Raw genomic sequence first — 22,426 nt, 5'->3', positions numbered from 1 at the left:
ACTTCCTAAACACAATTTCATCAATAATAAAACTTTGATCAATCGAAAAGGTTTCTATGGATTCTTTGAAATTTCATCCTAGTGAGGAAGAGCTTATAACTCACCACTTGTGGAGAAAGATGGACAATAGAAGCTTCTCCATACCGGCAATTGACGAGGCGGATAGAAAGCTTGATCCCTGGGATTTTCCCGGTGTTTCATTTCAGCAGGGTGAAAGAAAAGAATGGTTTTTCTTCAGCCCCAGAGATTGGATGAATGGAATATACAGAGTTACTTATTCAGGATACTGGAAAACCACCGGAAAAGACACCGAGATCTTCAAGGGAAAAGCCCTCCTTGGTATGAAGAGAACCATGGTTTTTTACCAAGGAAAAATACCCAAAATCACAAAGACAAATTGGTTAATGCATGAGTACAGATCAGAGAGCAACCATGAATGGGTGATCTGTAAAGTATTTCTCATGGAAAACAAAATGGAAGAAATTTCTGGGATCTGCAGCAGCGAAGAATCTAAACCATCTTCAATGATGCAGACAAATTCTATAAGCACACAAGCGCCTCAGCCTCAAGACACTACTGGGTTGTTGGTGAAATTAAAATACAAAGAAGATACTGTGAAGTTTGTGCTCAACAACCCTACCATGGATGGTTTGAAGACACAAGTTTTAAAGAGATTCAATAAGTTGGACACTCATGCTCTCAAGTTCAAGTACCGAGATCTAGGGGGGGAAATGATCACTATAATTTGTGATGAGGATTTGCAATTGTGCTTGCAAAGTTTCAAATCATTTGGCAGAATTGAAGTCACAATGTCACTAGCTTCTTAATGAAACTAATTGGCAAATTAAATCCCTACAAAGTTAAGTCAATTGTTTTTTTTTTATCATTTTTGTTGCTTGGTATAGTTATAGAATTTCATTGTGTTATGAATCTTTATGATTATTCTTGCTTTAATTTCACGTTAATGTGGCTGAATGTTTGTATATGCATTCATAAACCAGCTTGGTTGGCGGCAAGAGAGGTTGGGAGTTATGGAAAAACTAATCCGACTAGTACTTGCAATTAAATTGGTATAGATTTTTTTTTTAGAGGTAGAATTGGTATAGACTTAAAAGGTGCATCCTACTATTAGGGCATGTGTGGTCACAAAAAAAGGGTAAAATTTTGTTTTGCACTGTTTCATACTTTCATTGATCTTTAATTTCTCATTTTTGTTACTCATCCATATATCTACACTCTACAGTATGTACCACTTTTCCTTTAATTTGTGCATATATATTTACTGCAATATATATATATATATATATATATATATATATATATATATATATATATATATATATATATAGGTTGCGAATCCGGTGCACCCCCTATTATATATGAGATCATGAGATCACTTAATAGCCATTGATTGATTCCACATGAATGGTGGATATTAGAAGATAATAATAAAGTAAATAAGGATACATTAAAATCAAAAGGATTAAAATGTAATTGTAATTATATGATTAATTATGGATGGATTTGAATTGGAATCTTTTGGATTATATTTAGGAGTATTCGATTGAGAAAATATATTCAGACATATTTTATGACATGTGCTGTACCTTTTTAGTTGTGTGGGTCAGGGCTGTGGAATAAAACGCATTGACAGAAGAGTGAGAGTTATCGTGGAAGCAGTGGCGGAGATCAAGAACGGGAAGCTTTTCTAGCTATTACAGTATGTGCAGTAGTGTGGTGTGGTATGTGCAATTTTCTGGTTTGAGTTGTTTTTGTTTATTATAAATGGAACGTCATACAACCAAGGTAGAATGGTAGGTGTGTGCGTGAGTTCTGGAATGGTTCCATGACGTTAGGTAAAGGAATTTTATGGTGGTAGTGGTAGCATAAGTTGTCGATTGTGATGTTAGAAGATACGACGAAAACGGGTATGTGAATACTAGCCTCATAACATGTGGGGTTGGTGGTGATATTGTTTTTGCATTTGTTTTTCTCCCCTGAGGATTATTGACCTAAATATTAAATGATTAGTGAGGCGTTTTTTCAATGTTTGTGCATTGACTTGTGTTGGTGTGTGCGTGAGAGGCAGAGAGTGGTGAACCGTACGTTATAAAATGATTGAGTAGCAGTGGTGAATGGTCATAGGTAGTCTGTGCCTGCTTGGTTGACGTAAAGTGTGATGGTGTAGGGTGCATGGTGTTAAAGTTGTTTGAGAGTAACAAATTAAGGATTTGTGCGTTTATTTGCTGTTGTGTGCATTTTTTATCGGTAGGTGCATTTGTCACCGGTGGCGTGTGCGAATGTATGCGAAGGTAGTACGGGGTATCTGTTTTTAAAATTTTGCGTTTCAAACAAAATGTGAAGGGATGGTTGTGGGGTTTTGATATGGTCAGTGTGTGGATTGACATGAATGAATTTAGAGTGATTTTGTAATTGAATGACCTTGATGTGAGAGTGGGTGCGTACACACCAGAAAAATAATAGTGGGAAGCTTGTAACACGTGAATTCTGTTATACCATTAAAATGATGTTTATTACTTTGTGCATCACAGGAACACTACCATTCTACCAATGCAAATTGCACAAACTGGAGAATGCATCTCATAATGAACAGAAGTACGCACACGGTGGTTGCTATACACGCACAGACATTTGTATTTTATTACTTATGCATATTACAAATAATAATAGGAATGTGAGCAACCAACTCATGATTAGTTAGTACCCGTAACAACGTCAATCATAAGCTAACACGAAACACTAGTACAAACCACCTGATTAGATACAGATTAAACAGTGAATTGAACGGTTATTTCCAAAGTAATAGAGAAATTAATTTATAATTACATTAAACAAAACTTCGTTGATCAACACAGGCATACGCACACGCCGGTACAGTGATACGCACAAACTTCTACTAAAAAACAAAGTGGACATCTAACGAACACTAGGATGAGTGCTAGCAGTGAAACACATGAACAGTAAGTATCAATAAATGTGTAAGCGTGAGGTACCAATACCAATTAATACAGAACATGGCATAAGTTAGAGGTTAAAATGACAACTACATATTTCTCTCCAAATGAATACTAAAATCAAATTGTAACTAAACACAAATAAACAATGTTTACAAATGACAACAAACGCACACAACGGTAAATATGTAAGCACAAACAATAATTTAAGAAATGAATTGCTTCCTATCAGAATAAAATAGACCACGTTATATAACCCGATGTAGTAGTAGAAACTTAGTGACTAGTAATGGGAGAACATGTCAAGAGTCCGGGGATTAAATACCATGGACAAACTAATCAAACACCACGAACAGACTAAAAGAAATCAGACCTTCGGAGACATAAAATATACAGACATGTCCACGGGGTTGAAATTAGATAGCAACCACCTCGCCATTCGCTTAGGAATGTCAAGGGTCCGTAAATTCAAGAGTTCCCCTAACCCCAGCTCAACGACAGCTCTCTTTTGCCAAGCACTAAATCGCTTAATGGGATTCACCAGGTGTTTCGGAGCCGCCCGAAATTGAATTGGCATAGATTTTTTTTTTTTGAGAGGTAGAATTGGTATAGACTTAAAAGGTGCATCCTATGATTAGGGCATGTGTGGTCACAAATAAAGGGTGAAATTTTGTTTTGCACTGTTTCATACTTTCATTGATCTTTCTCATTTTTGTTACTCATCCATATATCTACACTCTACAGTATGTACCACTTTTCCTTTAATTTGTGCATATATATTTACTGCAATAATATATATATATTAACGCTCATATGCAGTAGGGACTTACGGTGCGGCGGGGGCTCTAGAAATACACCACAACATGTACTAACAGTGTAAGAAAAACACATCACAATAAAATGCAAAAAATATGCAATACACCTAAAAAAAATCATATAACTCACCACCCCCTAATGGTGTATGTATTTCTGAACACTATATGGTGTTTTTATTCACAACTAATGGTGTGTTTTTGGTGATGCGTACTTAATTTGTGTGTGTGTTTTGTGGTGTATTTCCTAACGTTGATGGTGTATAATCGTTCAACTATTGGTGACGCTTCACTGCCGCACCGCAAGCCCTCGCCGCACCTGAACTTAGCTATATATATATATATATATATATATATATATATATATATATATATATACATATAACCTATCTCTCACCTCCAATAATATCACTAATTGAAGTATAGGTTCCTACAACTACAATCAAAGATCCCAAAACCAAAATCATGACAATAACACACAACTCTATATCTCCGACCACTTGCTGCGTTGAACTTGAGGTAGCATACGCAGGGAAACAGAAACGACAAGGCCACATTCATTCAAGAACGCACTAAATTATTTTTAAATAATTACGTGCTTCAAAGTATATCAATGCAAGATTATATATGAGATATTCATGTATAGGTAATTAAATGTTGAATTTGTTTATTTAAATAAGTAATTCAAAATATTTAAAATATAAATGCAAGATAATATATGAAAAATTGATTATAATTGTCACTAAAATAAATGTTTTTGACTTTGTAATAACGCTAGTCTAAATACTTAGTTTAAAAACGATAGTCTAAATAAATATAACTTTTGGTTTAAATTTCGCTAAGTCTTCTTAATTCTCTTTTGTGTAGCATTGTCATTGTCTTCATCTTTAATACTTGTCATCTTCTTTTTTTATTGGTAGTTTGTCATGTGCAATTGGGTTACTGGTGGTAGCATAGATGACAATGTCATGCAATGAGATTATGGTGTTGGAAGTTTTAGATTTGTCATGGTGTGTATATGACTGCGATCTTAGTTGTACTATGAACTCTTTATCTTGCAAACGTCTGTTGATATTTGACAATGATAGTTTTTCTCGATATGTTGCATGGGTTGACAGATGTGTGTCGTAGATTATCATAAGAAAGTATAGAACAAAATATTAATAATTATTATATTTGTATAATAAAATACTTGGTAAATAAATACGGAGTATATAACATATTTTGTATTATAATTTTGATATTTAATTACAAGATATTATAAAGAGAAGACAATGGACAATGTAGTGAATATAATTACTTTAAGATTTTGAAGGTAAGAAATATTTGAATTGTAAAAAATAAAGATAATATAACTAATGAAATTATATCTCTTGTCAGGGTCGGTTCAGAGCATGTCTAACATGAGCGACGGCACCGGGCCCCCAATATTTGGGGGCCCCATATTTTAAAAATAAAACTATATGTATATATAGTAATAATAGTATTTATTTTATAAAAAGAAAATTGAGTCCAAATTGCTTTAAAAACCTTTTAAAAAAAAGTATCTATATATATAAGGGCAATTTGGTCAGACTATAAGGACATTACCAAAACTGCAATTCGGCAATTAAATTTCCTAATCCGAAATTTCAATTAACAAATTCTCAAATCTCAATTAGGCAATAATATGTTCAGAGTATAAGGAATTAAACACATTCCCAATTCTGCAATTTGGCAATTCGAAACCCTATAAACTATGTACCAGTACCCTACTAAACAGGGTAATTGGCAATTCCTCATATCGCAGAGCGCAGCTCAACTAATTCTTCAATTCTTCTTGAACACGCAAACTTTCAAGTTCTTCAACTCTCTTAACAAGTAATTAAAATTACGTATTTTTCACAATTTTTGTTTATTGTTTTATTGACATGACTTAATAATTCTAAATTCGATTATAACAATATATTTAAGATTTTGTTTATTGATTAATTAATTATTTATTTATAGCGTTTCTAAATAAATTCTTTTTTCTATAGGATTTTATAATATGTCTTCTAGAAAATATTCATCAGTGTAAAAAGAAAAGATGAATTGAGCAACTAACTCAATATCAAAATGGAGCTCTTGAAAAATTCATTACAAAACAAACTCAAATAGATGAGCAAAAAGATGATGCCAACGAAAAATTGTTGATGACACTTTATTATCACTCGAAGAATATTTTAGGGTTCATTATTTTTTATACATTGTAGATCAAGCAATTATTTCATTGACCCAGATGTTTGAACAATATGAAGTATATGAAGGAACTTTTGGTTTTTTTGTTTAGTTCTGACAAGTTACAATCGATGACTGATATCAATTTCAAGTCTTGTTGCACTTGTTTAGAAGCAGCTCTTAAGAGATATGATCAATGTGGTGATATTGATGGAAATGAATTGTATTTAGAGCTAAAATTGCTTAGAGAGATTTTATCAAAAGAAAATATAGGGGCAGTGAGCATATTGAATTCATTGAAACGGATGAGTTGTTTTCCAAATGCTACTATTGCATATCGAATATTATTGACTATCTCAATTACTGTTGCCTCTACAGAAATGAGTTTTTCGAAGTTGAAATTGTTGAAATCTTACTTACGATCAAGTATGTTGCAAGAGAGACCCAATGGATTAGTTTTTATCTCCATTGAAAATGAGCTTTCGGGAGAAGTTGATATCAAAAGTTTGGTAGATGATTTTGCGTCTAAATGTGCACGACGCGTGTCACTTTTTAAATAAAATTTTAGATGTATTTTTATGCAATGTTTATATGTTGATACAACTTTTTAAACAACGTAACTATTATTTATGTATAAAAATTACTTATAAAAAAAGGGCCCAAATTAAGATATTGCACAGGGTCTCAATTTTTATTGGAATGGTCCTGTCTCTTCTTTAGTTATATATATATATATATATATATATATATATATATATATATATATATATATATATATATATATAATGAATACATTTTTTTTAAAATAAATGCATTATAAACATCCAATTCTAAATTCATTAAATGCATATGTATTATTATATCAAAAATTAATAAAATTCAAAATAAATTTTAATATAATAATTTACAAAATAAAATAATAAATTAAAAAATAAAAAAATAAAAAAGGAAATCAAGCTGTTTATAAAAAAAAAAAATTACCAAAAAAAAAAACGGTGGCTTGATTTTGGTTCATAAAAAATTTACAAAATTAAATAACAAAATAAAAGGAAGTTAAATAAAAAGGAAGATTTTAGATGATATGTAGTGATGAGAGAGAAGATTAATTCCAATTACAACAGAATACGGATTACAGAGAGTATATCCAACTGAACCTCTAAACACTCCTAAGAGATAGACTATAACATAAAGACTAAGTCTAATACCACAGATTACTACTATAGACTATACATTATTAATTACAATAATAATAGTAACACTCACACACCCCCTCAAGCACAAGGTTGGTGAGCTACAACATTGAGCTTGTCTGGTAGAGTAGTAAATCTGGGCCCTGTGAGCGGCTTAGTGAGAATGTCTGCAAGCTGATCTTTAGTCGAGACGAAGTTGACCACAAAATCTCCTGAAGCGACTTTGTCACGAATAAAGTGGTAGTCAATTTCAACATGCTTTGTCCGAGCGTGAAAAATCGGGTTCGCACATAAATAGGTTGCACCTAAATTGTCACACCACAAGTGCGATGGCTGACCAGAATGGTAAGCCTTGCTCACGCAGTAGAGAGACAACCCAAGTAACCTCGGCTGCGACGTCTGCCAATGCTTTATACTCTGCCTCAGTGGATGAACGAGCTACCGTGCGCTATTTCCGAGAAAGCCATGATACAAGATTGGATCCTAGGAAGACAGCATAGCCACTCGTGCTCTTCCTGTCAATCGGGCAGGCAGCCCAGTCCGAGTCGGAATAGGCATGAATAGTAGTAGTCAGTGAGGGTCCGAGACGCAACCCATAGTCAAGAGTGCCCTTGATATACCGTAACACCCGCTTGACCATAGCCCAGTGATCATTAGTTGGCGAGTGCATGAACTGACAGAGTCGGTTCACAGAATATGCTAAGTCCGGACGCGTAATGGTTAAGTACTGCAAAGCTCCAACAATACGACGGTATTGCGTCGGGTTTTCATACAACTGTTCTGACGGAGTAACTGGTTGTGAAACAGATGCCAGCGTAGTGAGTGGTTTGCAGTCCACCATCCCAGACCTGTTCAATAGATCTATCATATAACGGCGTTGAGAGAGAACCATTCCATCACCAATGTCAATCGTCTTGATACCCAAGAAAAACCCTGGTTTACCTAGATCCCGAATCTTGAAAGTAGAAGCTAAGCGACTTAGTAAATGATCGACTAAGCCGGCGTCGCTGCCCAACATAATGATGTCATCAACGTAAACCAGGAGAAAAACCTTTGAGGTCTCATTAGTATAGTAGAACAGAGGGATGTCAGTCTTGGACGAGGAAAAACCTGCAGATAATAAAAAGTCATGCAGTCTTTTGAACCAGGCCCGTGGAGCTTGCTTAAGCCCATATAGTGACCTCTGTAATAGACATACATGACCAGGATGTGCTGGATCTTCGTACCCTGGGAGTTGTTTCATATAGACTGTTTCAGCCAGATGCCCATTAAGGAAGGCATTGTGAACATCTAGCTGTCTAAGAGTCCACCTGTTGGTCACTGCAAAAGAAAAGAGGATGCGGACGGTAGTGGGTTTGACGACTGGACTGAAAGTGTCAAAGAAGTCCTCCCCAGCTACCTGATTGAAACCTTTGGCTACAAGGCGTGCCTTGTAGCGATCAATTGTGCCATCAGCAGTTCGTTTGGTGCGGAAGACCCATTTGCAGCCAATGATATTCATGGTGGGTTCTGCTGGTACTAAACTCCAGGTGTTATTATGGAGTAGCGCATTAAACTCCTGATCCATAGCATCTCGCCACTGCGGATGCCCAACAGCCTGTGAGTAGCAGGTGGGATCAGTGGTGGCTGTTAAGGCCTGGAAATCTTCATTTTCACCATGAGTCATGTGGCGCAAGCGCATGACATGTCCCCGCTCTTGGGGTTGAGCCCGTTTAGCTCGACCCCGCGGCTGGCCCCGGGTGGGTCGGACTACTGGTTCAATGGCTAAGTGCGGCTCTTCTTGAGCTAGGGGCGTAAGTGACTGCGGGCTGGTTGAGTTACCACTGGATGGACCATATTCATGGGAACTATAGCCCCAGAAGCCCATGGTATAGATACTGATTCATTAACCTGTATATCTGTGACAAAAGGAAAAGAAGATTCATCAAACCGCACATGGCGACAGATATAGGTTTTTCCACTGATTAGGTCCATGCACCTATATCCCCTATAGGACGGTGGGTAACCTAGGAAGACACAGGGTGTCGAACGATACTCCATCTTATGGCGATTGTATGGCCGCAAATAAGGGTAGCACCGACACCCGAAGACACGAAGAAATTTGTAGGGAGGTGGCTTTTTATATAGTTTGGAGTACGGACTTTCAAATTTTAGGACGGAGGATGAGAGATAGTTGATTAAACATGTGGCCGTTTCAAAAGCATAGTCCCAATATTGGGGTGGAACAGACCCTTGAGCAAGAAGAACTAGACCTGTTTCGACAATATGTCTATTACGGCGCTCTACTCGGCCATTTTGTTCGTGCGTGTATGCACATGACTGACAGTGATTTATACCAAGTGTTTGGAATGTGTTGTGTAACTTGCGGTACTCACCCCCTAAATCTGACTGAATGGACTTGATAGAGCGCGAGAATTGTCGCTCTACCAACACACGAAACACATCAAATATTTTATAAATATCTGATTTTACCCGTAATGGATAAAACCAGCAAAAACGGGAGTAGTCATCGACTAAGAGTAAGAAATAACGAAAACCACTAGCCGATACTACAGGGGCGGGCCCCAGATATCCATATACAATAAATCTAGGACATTTTGACTAGAATCATTAATACGGTCTAATTTAAAACGAGAAGACTTGCCAAGATGGCAAGCCGTACATGAGCCTAAATTGGAATTATTATTTGTAGTAACTGAACACTGTTGAAGGACTTTATTTTGGACGACACTGTGAGGATGCCCGAGCCTACGATGCCAAACAGCTGGTGTTGCCCGAGAACTAATAAACGCAAAATGACGCTGTGAAACTGGTAACTTGTACAGACCGCCTGACGTGGGACCTTTAAGGAGCACCATTTTGGTTTTGGAATCCTTCACAAAGAAACAGTTATCGTGAAACTCAAAATAAACTCTATTTTCATTGTCAAACTTTTGAACAGAAAGTAATGGAACAGTCAGTTTAAGCACATGTAAAACATCAGACAGAAACAATTGTTTAGACTCGGAAGGGATGGTTGCATGGCCAACCCTTGAAATAACCAAACCTGTACCGTTTTTAACCCGGAGAGTATCCGAGCCCCCATATTCGTCTGAAGATGCTAGCATGCCCGCATCCGGAATGGCATGCGCGGTGGCTCCCGTATCCGGATACCATGCCTCGGCCGGAGAGACCGAAGCATCACCTGAAACTGCTACATGAGCCTGCGCGGGCGGCTGACCTGTGTACCTTTTATAACAATATAATGCAGTGTGCCCGAGTGCCCTGCAAATTTGACACCTCGGAGGTCCTCTACCGCCACGTCCACCGCGTCGACCGCCACGACCACCCCTGCGACCGCCGTCCGACTGCGCCGAGCCACTACCATGCGCGTTGTTGCCTTGCGGACTTCCACTGCCGTGCGAGTTCCTGCCACTGCCGCGCCCAGCGTACATGGCAGTGTGCGTAATGCCGGCGTCCGCATGCGGATAATCATCCGAGAGGATGAAATCCGCCGCCTGCAAATAATCTGTAAGCTGCGGCAAAGAGAGGGGGTTCTGGGCCGTCATCGACGCAGCATAGGAACGGTATTCGGGACGTAGACCTCGCAGCACATACAGGTTTTGCTCCCAAAGCGACAATGGCTGCCCCGCCTGCGCCAAGGCTTCAACAAGTAATTCTGCTCGCCCGAGATAATCTGTCGGGGTTGCACCGCCTTGCCGCAACCCCTGGACTTGACCGAGGAGATTGAGACATCGCGGCTGGGTATTGGATCCTAATGCGGTGCAGATGGATTGCCATACTTCCGCGGCAGTGTTTCGGCCTACTACGAGATGCAGTACTTCATCGGCCATTGACGATATGAGTAGGGACAGGATCGACTGATCTTGCTGCACCCATGCCTTGTATGCAGGGTTGGGAACGGACTCCGTACTGGTGGTGCCGGAGCCGAATTCGGCAGCAGGAACGAATAATGTGGGCGCTGGACATACGAAACTGCCATCAACATAACCAATTAAATTCTGGCCTCGCAAAAACGGAATGAGCTGAGTCCTCCAAAAAAGAAAATTTCGGGAGGTCAGCTTCATTGATATGAAGTGATGAGCGCCCGAGAGAGAATTCATGGTGGCCGGAGTTAAACCACCAGCGGCTGACACAGTTCTTTCCAACGAGTTGGACGACATAACTCGGATGTGCGTACGGTAAGGGGGGAAATTGCGTGGTGGGGGTTGTTTTTAGGAGAGAGATGATAGGATCAATCTTCGGCTGATACCAGATGAGAGAGAAGATTAATTCCAATTACAACAGAATACGGATTACAGAGAGTATATCCAACTAAACCTCTAAACACTCCTAAGAGATAGGCTATAACATAGAGACTAAGTCTAATACCACACATTACTACTATAGACTATACATTATTAATTACAATAATAATAGTAACACTCACAGTAGTGACTTCAGTGGAGGTGTTGTTAACTCTTTGTGCTTCATTAGGTTGAGAAAAGTATGTTTAAACAGATACTACAATGTAATAGAGGGCTTGATTTTGATTCAAAACAAGATTTTTCTAAAAAGGGAAAATGACACTTTTTCCCCTTGTGTTGTTTACATATAGCATATTTCCCCCCTGTGTTGTTTATGTAACCACTTTATTCCCCTTAATTGTTTTTGAAGTGACTATTTTCCCCTCTCTCCGTTAAATAAGTGTTAGGGCTGTTAAATATGAGGGTAAAAATGGCATTTCACTTATTATTATTATTATTATTATTATTATTATTATTATTATTATTATTATTATTATTATTATTATTATTATTATTATTATTATTATTATTATGTGCTTAAATCATTTTTTTTTATGATAGTGCTTATTTTCTCTGTCTCATCTTACTTATCTTATTTATAATTTATTAATTAATTTAACTCTTTTTTAGTTACTTCGTTAATTTTTTTGTGTTTAATAATATTTTTAATAAATTAAAAATAAAAAAAGTTAAATTATACGGAGTATTAATTTAAAGAAATGGTAACATAGTTTATTATATTTTAATAATAATAATAATAATAATAATAATAATAATAATAATAATAATAAGTGAAATGTCATTTTTACCCTCATATTTAACAGCCCTAACACTTATTTAACGGAGATGGGGAAAATAGCCACTTCAAAAACAATTGAGGGGGATAAAGTGGTTACATAAACAACACAGGGGGAAAATATACTATATGTAAACAACACAGGGGGAAAAAGTGCCATTTTCCCTTCTAAAAAAAATAATAATAGTAAAAATACAAAAGGAAGTCAAGCCGTTTAATTCGGCTTGATATACCAAAAAAAAAAAAAAAAAAAAAAAACTGTCTTGATTTTGGTTCATAAAAAAAAAAAGGAAAATAACACTTTTTTCCCTGAGTTATATATTTATATAGTATTTTTTTTCCCTAAATAATTAAAGTGGCTATTTTTCTCCTGAAATGTTAAATGGACATATTTACCTTTAAAATAAATATTTCATTTATTTTTCTTCTCCAATAAATTATGACCACAATTTGGTTCAACCCAAACAGACACTATAGCAATCAAATCGAAATATTTCAATTACAATTTAGAATCGAAACCCGATATTTGGAGTTTAATAAAATCGCGAACCGGAACGGCCGGTTCATATTTCAAATTGAAAAAAATAAATACATTTATTGCTGAATTTAGACTATTTTAAAATAAAAAATAAAATTTTAAAATAAAGACGGTTCAAAATCGCGAAAACGGATCCGGAACTGCCAGTTCACGGTTCAAGATCTTGTTTTTTCGATTCATAATTTTAATAAATTGAAATCTAAATATTGGGTTCTGGATCTGAATCATAACCGAAAACATTTGATTCGATTGCTATAGTGTCCGGTTCAGTTCGAACCGAACCGTGGTCATCCCTACGTATACGCAATAATTTGTTGGAGAAGAAAAATAAATAGAATGTTTACTTTAAGGGTAGAAATGTCAATTTAATATATCAGCGGGGAAAACGCCACTTTTAGAATAATTGAGGGGGCTAATGTGCTTACCTGAATAATTCAAGAGAAAAAAGTGATATATGTATATAACTCAGGGAAAAAAAGTGTAATTTTTCTATAAAAAAATTACAAAATTAAATAACAAAAAGAATAAGGGTCAAATACGTTATCGAACTACACACTAAATTGCAATTAGGCCATCCAACTCAAAAAAGTTACAATTAGGTCCCTCAACGGCGCAAATTCAAGCAATTCAATCTAAAGTGACCTGTTGACCCAATAATTAGATGACATGGCAGTTATCAAATTAATTTTTATTTTAAAAATTTATTTTAATAATTTTTAAATAAAAAAACAAAAACAAAAAAAAGGAAAGGAAAAACCACCGGCGACCCACTCCCCTTCTTCTTCGGCTGTCTCTTATATGTTACTGCAATCTTGATCTCAGCAGTCAGCATCACCCTCATTTTCACCGCCGACATCGCCACCGGCCTAATCCAGCAGAGCAGCGACGAATAGCCGAGAATGGTTGCCGGCGTCGTCTGAGAAGGAAGACAGCAGAAGAGTCGTAACCGGGAAAAATAAACCCAGCTCCGCCTCGACTAACGCCAACGCCAACACCGCCGCCATCTGCCCGCACTCAGCCGCGTCGAACCATCCGGCCGACGATTTGCAGAACACGACGGTCCATAGCGGCGTGCCTTCGTTGCCGTTGATCCGTCTCCATCACCGGAAAAGGAAGCTCCATTGTTAACGTCAAACTGTAGGAGAACGACGAATTTTTTTTGTTTGATGTAAATTTTCGACGTTTTCCCTTTTTTTTTTTGTTTTGTTTTGTTTTCAAAACTTTTATTATTTAAGAATTATTAAAAAGTTTTTAAAATAAAAAATAATTTAATAACTGCCACGTCATCTATTTACCTGTTTAGCAAGTCACTTTAGGTTCAATTGCTTGAATTTGTAACGTTCAAGGACCTGATTGTTGTTTTTTTTAGTTGGATGGCCTAATTGAAGTTTGATGTGTAGTTCGATGGCCTATTTGACCCTTATTCCATAACAAAATAAAAGGAAATTAAATAAAAGGAAAGCTGTCACTTAAATAAATCCAGCCGAAAATTAAAGGAAGGCTAATAAAAAGGAAATCATTTAAAAGGCTTGATTTTTGATTGAACAAGATTTTTGTTTTTTTAAATAATAATAATATAAATTAAAGTCTTCTTACCAAGCACATTGTACTCAAATGACATGTACTGACCTCTCTCATCAGTGGAGACCTTGTTGAGTCTTGTAACAGAGTTACTAGCATTCAGAAAAAAAAAAAAAAAAAATTAAGGGGTCGTTTACTTCATTTCTCTGTTTTTCCATTTCCAGTTTTCCATTCTTCCATTTCTCCAGTTTTCCTTCTCCATTTCTCCAGTTTTCCATTTCTCCAATTTTCTAATTTCCATTCCCATTCCTTTAATTTTTCATTTCTCTCATTTTCTGATTTTATTAAATACAATCATCTCATATAGCATTTGTACGTTTCTACTACAAAGATAATAATAATAATAATAATAATAATAATAATAATAATAATAATAATAATAATAATAACAACAACAACAACAACAACAACAAATTCGTGTGCATAATAATGAGGAAAAAAAAGATAATATTTATAATAATAACAACAATAATAACAAATATGTGTGCATAAGGAGAAAAAAAGGAAACAAGATAATAATAATAATAATAATAATAACAACAACAACAACAACAACAACAAATTCGTGTGCATAAGAATGAGAAAAAAAAAGATAATATTTATAATAATAATAACAACAATAATAACAAATATGTGTGCATAAAGAGAAAAAAAGAAAAAAGATAATAATAATAATAATAATAAATATTTGTACATTTTTACAACAAAGATAATAATAATAATAATAATAATAATAATAATAATAATAATAATAATAATAATAAAATGGGGAAGAATGAAAAGATACGTAAAAAAAAAAGGATGAAAGAATAAGGAAGGGAAAAAACAAGGAAGAAAGAATAATGGGGAAGTCAGGGGAACAAAACAAGGAAGAAAGATGAAGGAAAAAACAAGGAAGAAAGAATAATGGGGAAGTCAGGGGAACAAAACAAGGAAGAAAGAAGAAGTTGGCTACAGGATTCGACATTGAGACCTCCTAGAAAATAACACTATTCATCCGCGCGTCTCTCCATTTCTCCAAATGGAGAAGACTTATTTTGTATTCTCCAAATTGGGAAAAGAGTCAAATAAGCCTCTAAACTTTACTTGAAAAGTCAATTAGGTCCATAAACTTTAAAAATGTGCAATTACACCTTTTAACTTGTTAAATGGAGTCAATGAAACCCAACAACCTATAAGTGACCTACTATTGCAAGTCATTTCTGTATTCCGGTGAAATTCCGGCGACCGGCAACTGCGAACATAAATTTAAGCTCTGCCCATCATTAGAATTTAAGAACGGTCTTATTAAATTCATTTAACATGTTTAATGGGTGTTTTTTCATTATAAAAAAAAAGAAAAAAAAAAGAAGTAAAAACATGAAAATTGACTGTGCTAGAAGCTTCCATGGAAAACAGCAGAAGAAGATTCAATGGCTTAGCTGAAGCTTATGGGATTAAAGGAAGTTATAATCTTTGAAATTCAATGCGTTTCTTCCAATGTTTTGGTTTCCGCCGTCTGCGACTTCAAATTCCTCCATTAATATAATGCTTAAATTCAAATGAATTCTGAATCCAATTGTTAATCTCATCGTTTAATCTAATTCAATTCATCGATCGTAAAACTAGAACTAGGAATGAGTAGATTCTGTTATGTCGGTTTCATGTGGGGTGGGGAGCGTGGTGGTGGCGAGCTGCATGCGGCGGGGTTGGCGGCGGTGCACTTACGTCGACGGCGACGATAGTGCTTCATGGCCGGCAACTACCGTCGAGGAATTCAATACAGTTCCCCGTCTGTGCTGTACAATTCTCACCAAGGATGATCTCCGGAACCCGAAGTTTTCTCCCTGCGACGGTTACGGCCAACTGGCCACAGGAATTTCGTCGGAATACAGAAATGACCTGCAATAATAGGTCACTTACAGGTTGTTGGGTTTAATTGACTCCATTTAACATGTAAAAGGTTGTAATTGCACATTTTAAAAGTTCATGGACCTAATTGACTTTTTAGGTAAAGTTTAAGGGCTTATTTGACCTTTTTTCCCTCCAAATTTGTACATAGGCGGAAGAATTGGAGATGGAAAACATAATTGGAGAAAGAAATTTAATAAACATGTTTTCCATTTTTCATTTTTCCACTTCTTCATTTTTCTGTTTTTCTGGAAAATTCTCCAATTCTCCACTTTAGTAAACAACCCCTAAAGTCTTCTCGGTTTCTTCCTTTTATCCCTTCTCTTCCTCCTTGATTAGAGATTTTTAGAGATACCCTAACTCTACTTTTTACCAATTCTATTCTAACTAGGTCTCTTGAATCTCTATAAATATATTCCTTCTAAATACAATTTGATCATCATCATCAATATAATAAGACTCGTGATCGGAAAGCTAGGTTTCATGGATTCTTTGAAATTTCTTCCTACTGACGAAGAGATTATAACTCAGTACTTGTGCAAAAAGATGGACGATAGTAGCTTCTCCGCAGCGGCAATTTGTGAGGCGGATTTGAGAAGGCTTGATCCACGGGATGGTGTTTTCAAGCAGGGTGAAAAAAGAGAATGGTTTTTCTTCTGCTCCAGGGCCATAGAGCAGAGAATAAACATAGCTACTACTTATTCAGGATTCTGGATAACCACCGGAAAAGACACACAGATCTTCAAGGGGGAAACCCTTGTTGGTATGAAGAGAAGCATGGTTTATTACAGAGGAAGAGCACCCACAATTACAAAGACAAATTGGTTAATGCATGAGTACAGTTTGGAGAGAAGCTACTTATCATCGTTACAGAATGAATGGGTGATCTGTAAAGTCTTTCTGGAAAACAAAATGGAAGAAATTTCAAATCATATGGCAGAATTGAAGTTGTAATGTCACTAGCTTCTCAATGAAACTAATTGACAAATAAGTCAATTATTTTTTAACGAAATTTTACAAATTTTGTTAGTTGGTATAGCTAGCTATAGGCTCTGTTTGGCAGAGATAAGCTAGGAGCTTATAGCTTATTTTAAGCTACTAATAAGCTATAAGCTCTGTTTGGTAATGTTCCAAAATAAGCTCCTAGCTTAAAATAAGAGCTTATTTTGGAACGCTACTTTAGGTAGCGTTTCAAAATAAGCTAGGAGCTTCCTAACTTTTTTTTCATATTTGCCCTTATTATTTGAAAGTAATGACATGTTTTACCCTTCAATTCTGAATTAAAACTCTTTCTCTTCTCCTGGCAACTTTCACGACAATCCATTCGTCTTCGACCATTCGCATAAGCCTCGTCCATCTCCTCCCCATTTGCATTCCGCATAAGGTTCGCCATCCCCCATTTGCCTTCCGCAGAAGAATCATCCATCGCCAACCCTCATTTTCACTCCGCAGGAGCATCATCCATCGCACTCAGCAGTCCGCAATAGTCCAATAGCCATAGCATCAATCCGCAGGTATGTATCTGTTTGGCTGGGCATCCTAAATAATGATTTTGTGTGTCTTGTTCTTCTTAAGTGGATGGACTGTTTGACCATAAAACTGTTTAGTGTTATTGTCTGAACTATCAGCATGATGCAAAGCCATAGGTCTGCTAGGTATTTGTGTTATTGTCTGAACTAATAGTATTCATGGTTGTAATGCATAGAGAGTAAATAATATTTCTACTTCTTTGAATGTGCACAATGCTTTTAATAATGCTAGTTGTGGTGTTACTTCTTTTAAGTTTGCATAATTCTGGAATTAATATAAACCTTAGATGCCTAAGTGTTACTGTCCATGTGAATAGTGCATCAATTCATTTGGCTGCTTCTAATGTTGGTATCTCAAAGGGGTCTAATGATCATGTTTCGGCCAATGTGCCTAGTGGGAATAAAGTGTCAAAAACTTATTCTTGTAGATGCCTATATGGAGCTTAATCATGGTTGATTTCTCATAAATTATGTTCTCTGCAACTCCTATTATTTGATTTTATTATTAGCATGATAATATATATTAGCATACCATGTAAAAACATGATCATTAGACCCAAGCTCAATGTTTGATTACACTGATCATGGTATTCCAGGAGCATTACTGCCAATTACAGTGTTCATTTTAAACCCAAGCTCAAGTAGTATTAGGAGTAAAAACATATTAAGTAGTATTATTTGATTTTAATTGCCAATTACAGTGTTCATTTTGCACATTCATTTTGATTTGTTTAGGATCATTAAATTACTACTTTAGCTTATTATTATTATTATTATTATTATTATTATTATTATTATTATTATTATTATTATTATTATTATTGTTCTTTCTAAATTAGCAATATGGCTTCACCCAATGACAACTTGGATGGAGAGAATTTTAAGTGGACCAACGAGAACATGATGCTTTTTTGTGAGATTTGTATCAAATATATTCGAAAGCATGGACGTGGGTTAATGAAATGGAAGGAGATTAAAGAAGAATTTGAAGCTACCGCCAAACGGAAAATTGCACATCGAAGTTTAAAGAATAAGTGGGATGCTATGAAAAAAGAATGGAGAACTTGGAAGCATCTGAAACGTGGTGAAACCGGTTTAGGGTGGGATCCTAGTACAAATAAGATTAGTGGCTCCGATGAGTGGTGGGAGAAAAAAATCAAGGTTTGTATTATAGATTTTTAAGATTAAAACATACTAATATTTTGGTGTTGATTGTAAACTTATTATTTGATTTCTTTTGTAGGAGAACTCAGACTATAAAAAATTTCGTAATAAATCCATTGATACTGCAATGGAAGATTTGTGGTCTAAGTTATTTGAAGATAGCTATGCAAATGGTGAAGGTTGTGTTGCACCCACCATGGATCCTCAATTAGTGCAACCTGTGGATATTGAGGAAGAAAATATAGAAACTGAGGAAGAGAATAGGACTGGGCAAGGATTTGAAGATGTGCTATATTCTCAGGATAACCAACATTCTTCTCAATTGCGGGATTTGGAGGTTGATGAGTCTTCATTTTGGAATAATTTTATGAGTGAGGTGAACCGTTCTAGTTGTAGTCAGCAGGATGTTAGTGGCAGTCAAGTACCTAGACAATCTCAAGGTAATAACCCCACTCAAAATATTGGTGTTAAACCCACTCAAATGAAACGTAAGAGGAGACAATCAGGAGGAGCAGCTAAACTTTCTAATCAATTAGAGAGTTTGATTTCAAATTCAAATCGAGCATTGGACATTTTACAATCTGATAGTACTATGAATACTCAAAGTAGTACAAGTTTTAGTCTTGCTGCAGCAATAAGTGTTGTTAACCGCATGGTTAGTGATGGTATTATGGAAAAGGGTGGAGATTTGTGGTGTTTTTCTCTTACCTTGCTTAAGGATGATTTGAATCGGGAAATTTTTTTCAATATTGAGGATGACTCTTCTAGGAAAGCTTGGTTGAAGTATATGCATGATACAAACAAGTGAATGCTCATTTTATTCAATATGTTTGGTTGTAATTTCAATTTGACATTTATGTGTTTGAACATTAAAACTTGTACTACTTTATATATATATAATTTCAATGCTCATTTTGTTTTACTTTCTATATATTGAAATATATGTTCTTACTTTATATTTTATTAAAATATATTGGTTTCATTATTTTATATTTATTAGGTACATTATGGAGTTGGAGCGGAAAAGAAAAAAAAGAAAGCAAGCACTTTGTGTAATTATAACATCGTATGCCACAATTGCTTTAACCAAAACATATTACTATAAATATATTTATAAAGAACCTTGTATGACTTCACTTTTTAGAGGACAAGAATGGATGAAAGAAGTGTTGAATGGACATCCTATTCGATGTGTAAATGCATTTAGAATGGACTCCGATTTGTTTAAGCAATTATGTGAAGACTTATATTCAAAATATGGATTACAATCTACTAGAAATATGTCATATGTGGAGAAAGTTGGTATATTTATATACACACTTGCTATGGGTGCTTCAAATAGAGATGTTGGTGAACGATTTCAACGTTCCGGTGAAACAATAAGTAGAGCATTTCATGAGGTTTTGGAAGCAATTAGTGGTCGGAATAGCGGATACAAAGGCCTTGCACGTGATATCATAAGACCAGATGATCCTACATTTCAATCTATACCGTCTTACATTACTAATGATCCACGATACATGCCATATTTCAAGGTAAAATGTGACCATTATTATTATTATTATTATTATTATTATTATTATTATTATTATTATTATTATTATTATTATTATTATTATTTTAAGATTGATTATCTAATATATATGATGAATAGGATTGTATTGGATGTATTGATGGTACTCATATAGCAGCGTGCATCCCTGAGGTTGATCAATTGCGATATAGAGGGAGAAAAGGAATTCCTACTTTCAATGTTATGGCAGCGTGTAACTTTGATATGTGTTTCACTTTTATATCTGTTGGATGGGAAGGATCAGCACATGATACACGTGTATTTCTTCATGCAATTAATACACCATCAATGAACTTTCCCAAGCCGCCACAAGGTATCATATTCGTATTTTTTAACTCTAAAATCATATAATTTTATTCATTATAAAAGTTTAGTGTTATATTTTTTTTAGGAAGATATTATTTGGTGGATAAAGGATATCCAGATAAACAAGGATATTTGGTACCGTATCCAAGAATAAGATATCATCAATCTCAATTTGAACATGAGCCGCCAACAAATGCTCAGGAAGCATTCAATCGTGCACATTCTTCTCTTCGAAGTTGTATCGAGAGGTCGTTTGGAGTATTAAAGAAGAGATGGAAGATACTTGCTAATATGCCACAATTTAGTGTGGAGACCCAAATTGATGTTATTATGGCCACCTTTGCACTCCATAATTATATTCGGAAGAATTCACAAGATGACATGATGTTTAATGTGTTTGAGCAGCATCCAGATTACATACCGCCCGATGAACTTCAAGATTCAAGTAGTAATATCTCCATCAACGAAAATTTAAGCCAGGCTTCTACTGAGATGAAGGAGATTCGCAACAATATTGCTACATCATTATGGGATGCTAGATCATGATTATGCTAATAGTTTTATTTCATAATATTAATTTTTTTTAAAGACAAAATGTCAAATTTTAATATGTAAACAAACTAATTTAAATTTTATGAAGATGTCCTTTTTAGTCTTTTTACATTTATCAGCTTATCAAAAAGCTAGTTTTACCAAACACTTTCAATCATAACAGCTAGCTTAACAGCTCTTCAGTTTTCAGCTCCGAGCTTATAGCTTTTCAGCTTTCAGCTCCTTTTCAGCTTTCAGCTCCGAGCTTATAGCTTTTCAGCTAGGTTTGCCAAACAGAGCCATAGAATTTCATTGTATTAGGGATCTTTATAATTACTATTCTCAGTATTATTGCATTTCATTATACTTTAATTTTATGTTAATGGGGCTGAATGTTTATATATGTATATCAATTCTTATTGTTTTGCACTGTTCCACCCTTTATCCAACAAAACACAATTAAAGAAATGCAGGCGAATTGAATTGAAGGTGGATGCTAGAAATCAAAGTAACTAGCCAGCCCCAAATGCAGGGAATAAATTAAAATTGAGGACTATATATATATATATACTTGGAAGCTAAATTAAAAGCAAGCATGAAAATTAAGTTGAATGGTGTGAGCTGATGTATGTTCTCAAGTCTCAACAGATTGGAAGATCTGCAGGAGGAGCCTCCAATGCTTCCAATTCAGTAATTCCCTTCTCCACTATCGAAGCTGTTGGTTGAGTGATATGTGGTGTGAGGAAGAGTGATAGAATGGAGTCTTCATAAGAGTGGAAGAGTCCTCTCCTAGTGGGAGGAAGAGCAATGTGTTCCCCTTTCTGTGCTCTTGAATATCCTTTTATAATAGCCAAGTGAGTAGTGGTTCAAGATTATAGCCATTGGTGGGTATTGATGGGTGGTAAATGGGGTAGTAAATATTTGAGATTGAAGTTGGTGATTTGTTTGAGAGAACGGAATTGAAGAGAGTTAAGGGGTTATGGTAATTCAAAATAATGAAGGGATTTTAAGGGTATTTGCTGGGTAATTGATAGGGAAATAAATGTGCGATAATGG

General features: G+C 35.5%; 3 protein-coding genes and 1 long non-coding RNA gene across 4 annotated transcripts; all 4 read left to right on the top strand.

Annotated features, from left to right (window-relative positions):
- Positions 1-56: 56 nt before the first annotated feature.
- LOC109154915 (NAC domain-containing protein 92-like) lies at positions 57-827 on the top strand. The gene has a single exon (XM_019302655.1). The coding sequence runs from the start codon at positions 57-59 to the stop codon at positions 825-827; it is 771 nt and encodes a 256-aa protein (XP_019158200.1).
- A 15,923-nt stretch (positions 828-16,750) lies between these two features.
- LOC109154914 (NAC domain-containing protein 92-like) lies at positions 16,751-17,221 on the top strand. The gene has a single exon (XM_019302654.1). The coding sequence runs from the start codon at positions 16,751-16,753 to the stop codon at positions 17,219-17,221; it is 471 nt and encodes a 156-aa protein (XP_019158199.1).
- A 1,643-nt stretch (positions 17,222-18,864) lies between these two features.
- Positions 18,865-19,195, top strand: LOC109154963. Its single transcript, XR_002049827.1, has 2 exons — positions 18,865-18,957; positions 19,040-19,195. It is a non-coding gene; the product is annotated as an uncharacterized LOC109154963 (long non-coding RNA).
- A 132-nt stretch (positions 19,196-19,327) lies between these two features.
- LOC109154913 lies at positions 19,328-21,349 on the top strand (the record flags this gene model as incomplete). The annotated part of the gene is made up of 4 exons (XM_019302653.1): positions 19,328-19,764; positions 20,105-20,495; positions 20,615-20,846; positions 20,925-21,349. Coding segments are annotated over exons 1-4 (1,485 nt in total), but the record flags the coding sequence as incomplete, so codon positions are not given.
- Between the last annotated feature and the right edge of the window lie 1,077 nt (positions 21,350-22,426).

Source organism: Ipomoea nil, unplaced genomic scaffold (assembly GCF_001879475.1).
Source record: "Ipomoea nil cultivar Tokyo-kokei standard unplaced genomic scaffold, Asagao_1.1 scaffold2662, whole genome shotgun sequence".
NCBI lineage: Eukaryota > Viridiplantae > Streptophyta > Magnoliopsida > Solanales > Convolvulaceae > Ipomoea > Ipomoea nil.
The sequence above is the reverse complement of the archived record's forward strand: the minus strand, read 5'-3'. Positions and strand labels throughout refer to the sequence as shown.